At 33.8% G+C, this 13946-nt stretch overlaps 1 protein-coding gene across 1 annotated transcript in view; it reads right to left on the minus strand.

Annotated features, from left to right (window-relative positions):
- NTS (neurotensin) overlaps positions 1-8606 on the minus strand; it is a 14412-nt gene extending 5806 nt beyond the window's left edge. The window contains exons 1-2 of the mRNA XM_004389263.1: positions 8422-8606; positions 6060-6121 (exon numbers count right to left, since the gene is read on the minus strand). Coding sequence (XP_004389320.1) covers positions 6060-6121; positions 8422-8494 — 135 coding nt within the window. The 5' untranslated portion in view covers positions 8495-8606. The remainder of the gene's footprint in view (positions 1-6059; positions 6122-8421) is intronic.
- Between the last annotated feature and the right edge of the window lie 5340 nt (positions 8607-13946).

A 13946-nucleotide genomic window follows, 5' to 3' on the forward strand; every position in this document is an offset into this window, starting at 1 on the left:
TAGATATATATTAAATGATGTAATGAATGATGCTATACTACAAGTGTTTATGATACACATAAGCAGCTAATAACTTGAAAGGTGCTTTCCTGGAAATTATTGACTTTCTTATTCCCATTATAATTGTTGTTGTTTGTTGTAAGTTGCCATCGAGTTGATTCCAACTCATGGCAACCATATGTGTGGAGTGCGTAAGTGCTGTGCCTTTTCAGAAGCAGATCGCCAGTCCTGTCTCCTGAGGCACCTCTGGGTAGATTTGAACTGCCAACCTTTTGACTAGTAGTCAACCGCTTAAAAGTTTGCATCACCCATGGACTCCTACAATATAATTGTTGTTGTTTTGTGTCTTTGAGTATATTTTGACTCATACCGACCCTATAAGACAGACTAGAACTTCCCCACAGGGTTTCCTAGGCTGTAATCTTTACAGGAGCAGATTGCCAGATTTTTTTTTCCTAAGAACAGCTGGTAGGTTTAAACTGCCCACTTTTCGGTTAGCAGCCAAGCACTTAGACACTGTACCTCCAGGGCTCCTTCTAATATAATTAGTCTTTCATTATTCCTTTTCTGTTATTTGGCCACAAGTAGTTTTATTTGGAGTGGATGGTGTTTAGAATATTTTGTTGTTCCAGAATGGAAGCGGGGACAACTGCATCAAATGTAATAGGAAGGGTAACCATGGGACATATTCCTATAAGCTTTGGTTCTTTCTAATAAACTTATTTGCCACGCAATGTGTCCCAGGAGTCTTAAATAGTATAGTAAAGAAACCACTACAACAACAATGATGAAAATAGCTAATGAGACTACCTTTATATGTGACTGACACTCTGTGAACTGTTTTATGTGCACCATGTTACTGAAATCTTGTCTACAATAAAACGATGAACAAAAATAGCAACAATTCTTTACATTTTACAGATGTAGAAACTGTGGTTTAGAGACTGAATAATTTCTCAAGGATGCAGACGTAATAAATTCCAGAGCCCAGATTAAATCCAGGTCGTTGGACTTTCGAGTTCTCCCCTTTTACATTCCATGCTATTGCATTTTGCTCTTTGACAGTTCTCTCCTGAATGCATTATCTTCATTGCAACTACATTCAATTCACTGAACTCTGGCTTAAAAAAATAAAAAAGATGTACATACAGGACCTGAAGTCTTTAATGTATAAAAATCTTAAACCAGAATGTATTATGATCCATTCTACCTTAAAAATATAATACAAGTCACTCTTGATAAACATCTTGATAAAATAAAATGGAGAAGGGAAGTTGTGAGGACAACAAATATGGAATCAATGGATTCCAGGGCACAAAGAAATAAATTCTTATCAATGAAACAACAACAAGAAGGGAAGTGAATAACCAAGGCAAGATTCCAGGATCAGGAAAATTCTACATTTCTGAAAATGCTAAAAATAAATAAGTAAATAAAACATAAAATACAAAATTAAGCAAAACTATTCAAATGATTAAAATGTACAGCATGCCTAAAAGGAGGAGAATGACTATCATTTAACTTTCTTTCAGTTGAACAAAAATGAAAAAGCAGTGGGGAAGTTTATTTCTAGGGTGGATACCCCTTCAGTCTTTACCAGTGCTGCTGCCCACAGCCATCTACCATTCCAATTGGTCAATACCCATGCTACACTTGCCATTTAATTCCTTAATTCTCCCTTCTGTTTTTCATCCGGTATGCTAACAGTGCAAACCCAGAGCAAACACTTTCCCTATGAAAAACAATGCCAAATTCTGAATTGGAGTTTTTTCACCAGGGGTATGGCACAGACATTCTGAAGTAGGCATGCCCATTCTTTGCATTCTAGCATCTGAGAGACAGGAAGGGGGAAAAGTTGAAGAATATTGAAACATAGAAGAGAATAAGGCAAACATGATAGGTCCAGAATTCTAATAGATTTAATTTCACCCAATAAAGATGTATTCCACCGATTTAGGGACTCCTTAGATTCTTAGAGATTATTCTAGTTCAACTTTCAACCAGTTTGGAAATTTTTTCTAATATATTCCTTCCTTATGGTTATCTAGCCACTGATTGCTTTTTCTGCTATGGGAAACTGTTTTAGAGGCAACATGATCCACTGAATAGCGGCAGCAATACCTTGTGCCCTGCTAATTAATGGGATCTTGTAATTTTACTATAGGAAAGCTCTTTAAAGATCATCTAATTCAGTGTTCTCCAAAGTTTCCTCCTTGGAACACTATTTCTACACTCACTAATTTTAAAAAAAGGAGTTTCACAATCCAGTAAATTGGGGAAAAAATTAAGCATAATTAAAAGACTTCTTGAATTTAGGAATCTTCTGAGTCTTTTATATGCAAATATTTATTGTGTCTCTTCAGTGGTGTGGAATATAGTATCACGATTTTCCCCAAACCAGTCTGACTACAGAAAGCTTAATCTATAGTATCTATCAGGCCTAGTGTTGCCTGATTATTTAGCAGATGAAGAAACTGAGCAATCATTTTTTTCTTTATCATATATCAGTTAAAATAGTCACTAAATTACTCAAAAATAGTATCTAATGTCACATTAGTCCCTGTCATAACTAGGAAGAACAGCAGAGAGACTACTCTTGACCAAAGGTAAGTAAACATGTATCTGAAAATATTTTGAATAAAGTTTAAACTATTCTACTCAAACATTCTTGCTTACTAAGTTAGTTTATTAAAACACTTGTAATAGTCTTAAGCTCATAGGTAAGATGTTTAGAATATTGTTTCCTCTTGTTCTCAAAATGAGGAAAACAAGAGTTATTGTGGTTTCTGATTATTGCTATTTGATTTCTAATATGGAATAAGATCCTGGTCAAATTTCTGTGGAGTTCTTTTTTCTTTTCTTTTTTTTAAATACATTTTTGTGTTTTTGGTGAAGGTTTACACAGCAGTTGAGGTTCCCATTCAATAGTTTCTACACAAGCTGTTCAGTGACATTGGTTGTATTCTTCACAATGAGTGAACATTCTCATTATTTCCATTCTGGTTGTTCTGTTTCCATTCATCTAGTTTCCCTGCCCCCTTACATCTCATCTTTGATTTAAAGTCATTGTTGACCATTTTGTCTCATATAGGTGATTTTTTAAAGGAGCACAGTACTTACAGGTGATATTCATTATTTTATTTTATTTTTTTAATTTATTTTTAATGTACTTGGTTTACAGAACAAATAACTTCTCATTAAACAGTCAGTACACATATTGTTTTATGACACTGGTTAACAACCCCACAACATGTCAACTGTCTCCCTTCTCGACCTTGGAGGCTGTGGAGTTCTTAATTAAAAGGGACCTAAACATTATGACCAATGCTCTACCTGTAATACACTGAACTCAGGCAAGTTCAACAGACAGTGAATTCGAGAGTTCCCCAAATTAAACATAATTAAAATTATCTGTGGTAGATCCCTGAAGATTTTATATTTAATACAAAATGTGAGGGTTAGCTCAAACATAAGAATGATTGTGAGGAGGCTCAGGACCAGGCAGCGTTTCGTTCTGTTGTACATAACGTCACTGTGAGTCAAAACCGACTCGACGACACCTAACATCAGTATTGAATCTTAGATTCCCATTGTTATTTTATAAACATTTACTGAACTCCTACTGTATGTAAGGCATTGAGTTTGATCATAAAAATTATGATATTCCAGCAACTTTTTGAGAGTCTGAAGAAAACTTGTTGTAAGAAGATCTCTTTTTTAATAAAACTATACCAAAGCACTAGCATCGGTAATACAGAGATTAGCATTGTGATAAAAAAATTTTCTTCCCCGTCTGTTACTTCTTCTGAGCCTTTGGAATGTTCCTTGGCCTTTTGTTGCCTAAGTGTATTTCCACACTAGTATTTCAATGTTTTAAATGGAAATTAATCAAATATTTTACTTAGAAAATGGAAATAAGAAAATGCAACCTAGGCTTTTAATAATGGATTTGTGCTCATATCAACACCTAACTCTATTTTTATTGAATTTGTAAATGTAACAATTTGGTTAAAATGGGAATAAGCCTAGATTTTTCATTTTCACAGGACTATAAACACACACACACAATTGAATCAAGGAGAAATAAGAGATAAAGCAATTTTGTGAAAAATAAAGAATGAGATTTTTTTCCCATCCTAGCAGCAAAATTGGAATAATTACACTTCTGGGTCTCCATTTGGGATAGACTATGGTTTATTTCATTTAAAAGGAGGCATTGAGATTCAGATATTTTTCCATAATCCATTTTATGGATACATCTAATGTCTGAATGAAAAAGTTTTATTGTGTCTGTATTTTTGCTATGAATTTGTCTTAAGAGAAACATTAACCCACTCCATATACTGGAATAACTTTCCTTTACCGAATCCTGGTCAGGAAAGTAATCACTCTACTCCTATATATTCATTCTGCAGATTATTTAAGACCTTTATGTGTCAATGTACACTTGGAATTATAGATATAAAATCTGCACTACGACTCCAAGGCATTCTAACCTACCCCATTTTCTAAACACGTTTTCTAACTGCTTCTCAGTTTTCTTCCTGTTTATGAGTTGAAGTAATTATAGTGTTAAACAAAGAATCTGTTATTATAAGGTTAAATATACTTCGTCATCAAGTGATAATGACCAAATTTGATTACTCCTTAAGGGTCACTATGAGTCAGAATCGACTCAATGGAAATGAGTTTTTAAAGGGTATGTATATGAAACCAACCAAATTTTGGTAGTGTTTGGTTTTAATCTGATCAATTTTTGTAGGTTTGGATCATGAAAAATATATATGTGCTTGCATTTTTCAAAAATGTCTTTTAAGGACCATAGTAGAAAACACATCTTTTTATCTTTAAGGTAATAATGGACACACTCACAAATACACATCAAAAAAGTTTTTTTTTCCTTCCGTTCATTATCAAGCATAATTCTACATATATTCTAGGGGATTATTATACCTACAACATATTCATCAAATTAGGGAAGTGAAATTTGAGGAGGCATAAATTGAGTTGGAATATTGCTTCAGAAATCAGATGAGTTTATTTACTTCTTATGGTAACATCTGTTGGATCTTCAGCCTTAGAACAGCAGTGCTATAACACACTGGTTACTGCCTCACTTCAAAATTTTTTTTCTTTGAGAAACATCTTTTGATTGGGAACCTGTGCCCTGGCTCTACATTTAGAGGCACACTGACTCATGGTGGGTAAATCAATATTGTCTGCTAGACTAGTAATCAGGCATATTCTAAAGGAGTTTTATTTCTAGATACAGGCTAGGACCTAGAAAACTTGCTTTCAAAACCCAAAGACAAGAGTAACAGAGGCCAGGATACAGTGTTTTAGTTGGTTCAGCAAAAACAATGAGCAAGTATAGATAGCACTTCCATTAGGGAGTATTTAAATGTAGGCATATAATAAAAAATAAAGTTTAATAATTTTTTATCACATTATAGAACTTTAAATGTCTAGGAGATCATGAACTTCAACCTCACACTTAAATATAAGGAAACAAAGGCAAGTAATGTTAACTAACCCACATGTTTAACATCAAATAGGTTGTAAGTCACAGTTGCAGGATTAGATCTCAAGGGTCCTATTTGCCAAACTGTTACTGTTTCTATATTTCCTTCTTGGGTTGACATAAACTTTCATTTTTAATTTAAGAACCCCATTTTATTTTCCCCAATATAAAAAAAAAAAAAGATCAGGTAGCTTTATTTGTGAATTTTAACTTGAGGCCAATATACCTTTCATCATACCTAATGTAATAAGGATGGAAACAAGTTTCCTTTAAGTACATTTACATGTCCACATAAATAATATGTGGCTTTTTAATTAAAATAGTAATACGCTGAGTGATAGTCTCTTTAGTTTCTTTCTCTGTCACATCAACACCCTTAGCTCCTTTGAACTCAAGGAAAAGTTTCCAGAAAGAGGAAATGTCTCCCAATGAACTTTTCAGTCTTGACTAGAAGCTATTACTATAGGAAAAGGGTACCATGTTCATAATGAAAGTTCATATATTCTTCAACCCTTGGTTAAAGAAAAGACAAACTTACCTTTGATGTATGCATATTGGTCAATAAATCTGCTTCTAACGCTTTCATTTCCTCCTCTGAATCTGAGTAAAATCAAAACCACATGTTTACCATATAATCACATCATATTGTAACCTACAGATTTTAGATTAATCTAAAAAAAAATGGTCTTAGTGGCTTGTTTTCTTTCCTATGTATTTTTTCTCCTTAGGTATTTTCAGAAAAATACTATAACAGTTTTATTTTAGGTTAACAGGCAGCTAGAATATTAGAAGTGCTTTAGGAAAATAAGTACATGTTTATTTTCCAAGAGAGCTAGTGACAATTTGAAGTTTAGTCTCTGAATTTCAGTTAAAAACAAACAAAAAAAACTGACTATATTTTATAATAGAAATTTCATCAAATATGCTACAGTAGTTTATTTTTACCGTAATAGCTTACATATATAGAAAATATGTATATTGATATTTCTAAAAAAAAACAATAACGTTGCATTCAAGAGGCCTTTTTACCAAGAGGAAAAAATAAATAAATAAAAAGAATTGCTTACTGATAATTTGAAAGTAAGAATGATACCAGAATTTAGTTAATGTGAGATGCTGTTTTACAAATCTCACCTTGAAAGAATTGCTTTTTCATTTTAAATAAGAATTTGGAATTATGTACACTTAACAGCAATTTCATCACAGGCAGGAAAGGAAATTGTTTAAAGCAGAGCTGGAGTTGTCCATCAACACATGCACAATAGTGTTGTAAATGCATTTCTCAATTTTTTAGAATATCTTCTCCAAATCCCACTTGTGAATATTTTACAAAGAAGAAAAGTTTAGAAAATAAGGCAAAGCAAATAAAGGTATAGAACACTATAATAGCTTAATTCGTACTCACTGATCTGTATAAACGCAGAAGTAAAAAATGACTATTTTCCTTAACTATACACTCTTGTTAAAAAGACGTGTTACACTTGGAAAAATCATTTGTTAAACTGTCACTAGGAGCAAAACTATGCCAGAAAAATTTCCTCCCTATTTGTTAAATGCCTAATCTGTTTTTCAAAAGACAGGAGAAATCTGTTAAGTCATTTATCAACAATATATACCAAAATTCCCATGTATTTTGACTTGTCACAGCAAGTAGTTTCAAGAGTTACTAGAGAAAGTGTTTAAGCAATAACCAGCTTTTTCTCAGGTACTCTGAGTAAGTATACTTTAATCTCATATAACTAGTTGATAAAATCATAATTGTAGCAAAATTGTGTTTATCTATAAAACATTTGCAAAATTAGAACTTTAAAGTTCTTTTCTAATGATTAAAATAAATTGAAAATTTTAGCATAAATTACACAACCTATGCTAGATTTAATTTCATAATTTAAATAAAATCTTAGCATAAATTTGATTTAAAATTTTCCATATGTCATATTTAAAAGATGTAAAAATAAAACAGGCTAAATTATTTTTACTGCATTTATTCTCCAGGTTTTTTTTATTTTGAAGTATGTAAATACTGGATTATTTTGCAAGAATTAATTTGAGCACATTTCCGTTATTATATTCCATATTACTCCTTTGGATTTAAGTCTTATTTTCCAGGTGAGATGCTGATACTTAGCAATATAGAATTTCTCCTTAATTATCACATGCAAAACACTCCAAAGTCAAACCATTTCTGCTAATGTAAGAATACTAATATTCCCCTTACATTTTTTAGCAACTTAAATGACATGCAAAAAAAAGAAGCAATTAAATTAATAGCACATCTATTTATCATATAGACTATATAAAAATGTATTCTCAAAAAGGATTGGGGATATTTTTGCATTTTTCTGGAAATTATTTTCTATAAATAATACTTTTTTCTTTAAACATAATTTTCACTTTGTTTGGAATCTTAACACACAAAGTTGAAAAACAATTTGGGGACAATTAGGGGCAATTACAAGAGAGACAGAGGGGAAAGCCACCGCATCCAAAGAAAATGACTGAGAATGAGAGTAAATCAGTTTCAACAGAATAGGTTTAAATGATGAGTCTGTACGTAGTTTGACAAGCACAGCATCTCTACTTCTGATTAGAAAATGGACAGTCTAATTAAGTTTTGTGTCTATCCACCCCTCACATAGTGGTTACATTCCAAAGCAGGGCATGCAATGTTTCATTGAAATTCTTTTTAATGCTTTCCAGATTTAAACAGAGAAAAGAAATCTTTCAGTTCCTGTATTCAGAAAGACAGAGAAAGAAAATATTCAGTTTCTATCATTAAAAAGCAAATCTAGAACAAGGGAAAAGCTCTTCCCCCTGGGTATGTTAGCATAGGTAACCACACACTGCAGAAAAGGGAAAAGAAATCAGTTCAGGGAGTTGTGAAATGCAGCTAGGCTTACCTGAGCACAAACTCCAAGAGCTGAAAGCCAGGAGTAACATGCACACCAGCTGGATTTTCAGTCCTGCCATCATCTTCTTCAGGCTTCTAGCAAACCAAGTTCATAAATGTCAGAGACACGCTGAAGTGGGGCTCCCTCTAGGGCTTCCTTTTGTCTTCAGCTGACTTTGAAAGTGGCTGAACTATGAGAGATGCTCTGGCCATCCCCTAAATATATAAGCAGGAGGATGATGTCACGAGTGTACAGGGATTATCCTTCAGGATGTGCCCTCTCTTGCTGCTGCTGCTCCAGATTTCTGACGCACAGAAAGGGTCGTTAAAAGCACTTCCGTATAGAGGGTACTGGAAAAGAACTGTCAGTACCATTCTTTTCCCATTTTCTTCTCGTTCCCCTACTCTGTAAAGGTTTCATTTTGATTTTTGTGAAGCATGTGATTCGCTATCTCTAATACTCAAGCAAAATCTCTAGGATGAATGTATGAAACTAGTGATCCCATCAGTTTGGAAGTTCTTCAGTACTTAGAATAATTTTCTGATAACCCCATCTTCTGGGCAAATGTTTTGTGGTTTGGAGACTAGTATACGCTATACATTTTAGATAATACAAAGGAAAGGTAAAATAATAGTGTGATGATAGGCAGAGAATTGCTTATAAAGTGGTGATTAAGAGAAAATATTTAGAGAATAAAAAGAAAACAAAAACAGTAGCTTTAAGGAATAGGATATTATTTCATAACAAATTGAAAGGTTTTTATTCTAAGTAACTAAGCGAATGGTTGAATTGTATACACAATTCTTTTGGTTGAATGGCTTAGAAAACAATTTCATGTGTATAGAATTCAGCTATAAATTATGCTGTAGCAAGTGGAAATGTATGCTGTGGTATTAATGACTGCTGTTTTTTAATTCTTTTCTCTTTTTCCGTTTGCATTGCTCTGTTCTTTCTGGATTCATTGTTATTGGTATAGCCAAATCTTCATATAATCTCTCTGTCAATGGTTTTCACCATTGCACCAATTTTCTTTTCCTACTATAGTCCCCTTCTTACCATTAAAATGATACTTACCTCTGGAAAGGAGATGATCCTAAATAACCACCATTCACCAAAGTCACATTTCTAAGACAGTGTCTTCATGTATTTCATGGGTTACAATGACACTCATTCCATTTCTGGGTTATTGGAAGAAAATTGCTCAAATGTCTTTTGGAGTGAAGCTTTCTTATTGTATTAGGTATTTCAGGGTACGTGGAGTGATCTTAAAAGAGGATGCTATTAAACCAAAAAAAATAAAAAAGTCAAGCTCGTTGCCATCAAGTTGATTCTAACTCATAGTGATCCTATAGGACAGAGTAGAACTATCCCATAGGATTCTCAGGAAGAAGCTGGTGGATTCAAACTGCCAGCCTGTTGGTTACCAGCCAAGCTCTTAACCACTGTACCACCAGGGCTCCAAGGATGCTGTTAGGAATGTGAATATTTGAAGGTAAAAGTGTCTGAGATTTTCTTTTTAAATAAATTAATCATGTACTAACAATTGAGAAAAAAATCTGGATTTACTTCTACCAAATTGATTTACGTTATACAGTATATGCATATGAGATTAACCTCTCTATCTCTATCCTAAATTTAAGGACAGGGGTTAATTCCAAACATTTAATAATTATTTCAAATAGCAAAGAGTCATTCACATAATACAATGTTCAGAAATTTAACAATATCTAGTATTTGTATTACTTTCAATTTCTTTGTGAATTTGCAGAAAACACAATATTGAACACTACTCACCAGGAGGAAGTGTCATATAAAGGGTGATTAGTTGGCAAAGAAACATGACATTTACATAGGTAAAAGGTTTTGCTTTCCTACCATTAGGGGGCGCAAGGCACATTTAAAAAGCCCTTTGATTTGTGCTTAACTGATCATGTTAGAATTTTGAGGATTGCACTTGTTTTCCTCTTACTATCAGAGCATCTTTGCAAAAGAATCCTTTAAAACCATCTTAGTGAAGAAATTACATATTGTTTGCATGATATTTAAATTGTTTTCTTGCTTTTGTCCTGAAAATACCATTTGCATTTAGTAGATGCATATAATATATGCATATATAGATAAAGAATATATATATACATAGGAGCCCTGGTGGTGCAGTGGTTAAGAGCTCTGGCTGCTAAACAAAAGGTCAACAGTTCGAATCCACGAGCCTCTCCTTGGAAACCTTATGGGGCAGTTCTACTCTGTTCTGTAGAAGGGTCGCTATGATTTGGAATTGACTGGACAGCAATGGGTTTGGTGTATATATATATATATATATATGTGTGTGTGTGTGTATATATATACACACACACATGCATACAGTGTGCATGTGATAGATGTCTAATCTTAAAAAGAAAGTATTATTCCCCTTTTCCTCAAGTGGCTATTTCTTCAGTAAAAGAAGCTCAGAAGCATATTGACAAAATATACCCCTAGTTACTAGTAACTAGAAAATAATGGGGGGGGGCTAAAGAAAACCCATTTTTTTAAAGTATTTTAAAAAAAACCATTGCCGGCGCGTTGATTCCCACTCATAGGAACCCTACAGGACAGAGTAGAACTGTCCCATAGGGTTTCCAAGAAGCAGCTGGTGGATTGGTGCTGCTGACCTTTTGGTTAGCAGATGAGATCTTAACCACTGCACCACCAGGGCTCCATTTTAAGTATATCGCATGAATATTAGATGTTAATGTGAGGACTTCTAAATATACGAAAAATCTGAAAGAATTACAGGAAATTGTTTTAACTAATGTCAACTGATTAAAAATAAAATAGATTATACACTTTTATTCCTCCAGCGGGGGCGGGGGAAGTGAGGGGAGTGTAACTTCTGTCCTTGGTAAAAAAAAATTATGATATAGATAAACTTTATCTGACTGTTAATTGATTTTTTTTTAATCTATTACTCCTTTCCTTTTTAGCACCATGCCTTCATGCTACAGGAAAGTCCATTAAACAATTTGTTTTTAAGAGGGGTGAAGTTGTGTGTGGATATTTGCACCTAAAGAGTATCCTAGGAAGTACCCAAATACTGTTTTTAATGGCAGAATTTTTGGCACTTTTTCTAAGAGGATTGGTGAGCTATTTTTATTCTAAATAATTTTTATCCTATAATCTTTCTAACTTTTACCTAGCTCTCAAAATAACTAATAAATAGCCTTTGACAAACTCCATGTGTTGGTCTTCCAGCTTGAGGTCACCTGGAGCTGACCCTCTACTTTACCAAGCATGATGTCCTTCTCCAGGGACTGATCCCTCCTGATAACATGTCCAAAGCATGTGAGATGAAGTTTCACTATCCTTGCTTCTAAGGAGCATTCTGGTTGTACTTCTTCCAAGACAGATTTCTTCATTCTTTTGACAGTCCATGGTATAGTCAATATTCTTTGCCAACACCACAATTCAAAGGTGTCAATTCTTCTTTGGTCTTCCTTATTCATCGTCCAGCTTTTGCATTCTTATGAGGCGAAGGAAAACACCACGGCTTGGGTCAGGCACACCTTAATCTTCAAGGTGACATCTTTGCTTCTCAACACTTTAGAGAGTTCTTTTGCAGCAGATTTGCCCATTACAACCCATAAATGTTCAATATACATTTTCTAAGTTGAATTGAATTGAAATATTATTTTAATTTTCTAACATATTCTTTCAATTTTCCCGTTTTCACAAGCCTTTCAGTCATGTCTTTAATTTTAAACTATGTCAGTTTTCTCAGCCTTTATGCCAGTCATTGTTTTCCTCCCGGACTGGGAAAATCAACTTTAAAAAATCATTTAAGAAGAGCACTCTGAGCTCATGTGCATTCATCAGCTGAGTGCTTAGGATAAACTGTGGATTTATTCCATTCCTCTAAATGAATCCTCTGGTTTGGAGCTGTAACTCTGATTCATCTGAATAAACAACACTGTCAATCTCTTTGTAAACCCAATTGATTTTTCTGTTCAATTAAAGTCCATTTCATAGATGTGTAGATAGATGTGTGCATGTACACACCCACACACATGGTCTGTCACACACAATTGCATATAATGCAGATCTTGGAGATTTAGGTAAACAAAACGTAAATACCCAATTTCCTAATTTGTGTGTATCCACGCATCCCTTATAATCTCTGCAAACTCCCAGCTCATTTCCCTTTGGCTCTCCCTGTCTCTACTCTTGCAACATTATAAGTAATTAACTTGAAAAAATGGATGATGGATTTCTGTAATCATAGCATATTTTTTCAATTTAAACTGTAATTACAGCACATACTTTTCCTGGGACTTACACTTTTATGAGTTGCTATATTTAACTAAAGGTACCTTAAGTTGCAGTTATCACTGACCTCAGAGTCTTCTTTTTCTCATACCTAAGAAAATACATGGAGGGTCACTATGAGTCAGAATCAACTTCATGGCAACAGGTTTGTTTTTTTTTTTTTAATACTGAGATATCCACAAAATCACTACCCAGTATGTGTAATGCTCAAATAACTGTCCTTATAAGCCTCTTTATTTGAACAAGACCAAAATGAAAGCATCCAGAAGAAAAATATGTGTATATTTCCAACAATTTTCTTCTTTTAGTCTTCTTAGTTTTACAAATTAGAGTATAGTTGTCTAGAATAGGAAATAAAATAAGTTTTTATTGAAAGGAAGATATCCCCTCTTTTGTTTTAATCTGTCACAATGTCCAAGAAAATTTCCATAGCATCTGCAACACCCAGAACAGAATAGGTGTATTGGAGCTACCATTTACCAGGAGCAAATTCAGTGAGACATTTTTCTTTTCTTAGGAAAATATTAGAGGTTGAATTCAGAACATAATGGTTTATATTATTCGTATTTTTGGTCCTTTTTTTTCAATTTATACTTTTTTCCTAGTGATTCTGATGAGTCTTGTGGCTTTGAATACTTTCTATTCCTAATAACCTCCCAATGTGCATTTCTCAATACTAATTTGTATATCCAATCACATCCTCAGCAGCTCTACTTGGAAGTTCATTAGCCAAACTTACTGTCCAAAATAAAACATTTTATTCCTCTAAACACCTTTCTAAATATAGTCTTCTCTTCTAGTATTTTCCCTCTATGTTTTGGAGCCATCATTCTCTGATTTACACAGATCAGGAAATCAAGAGCCATTTACATTTATTTTTCTCTCATCTCACCAATTCCAATCCATCAAAAACCTCTTGAGATACAGGTCTGCAGCCAAAATATATTCCAAACCCAATCACTTTTTCTTATTTCAAGACCACTATCATTCCCCCTCTGAACTATGGTAACAGCCACTCAAATGGTATCCCTGACAAGATTCTTGATCCATTTCAATGTAGCACCACATAGCAGTCAGACTGGGTTTTTTTAAAAAATGTAAATGTATTCTTGCCACTCTCAGCTTAAAACCCTGTAAAAGTTTCCTATTGTACTCAGAACAAAGTCCTTACTGTGGTCTCTAATGTCCTGAGCGGGGCTTCTGCCTACTTATCTACTGTAACATCATACCTG

Source organism: Trichechus manatus, unplaced genomic scaffold (genome assembly GCF_000243295.1).
Source record: "Trichechus manatus latirostris isolate Lorelei unplaced genomic scaffold, TriManLat1.0 scaffold00238, whole genome shotgun sequence".
Lineage (NCBI taxonomy): Eukaryota > Metazoa > Chordata > Mammalia > Sirenia > Trichechidae > Trichechus > Trichechus manatus.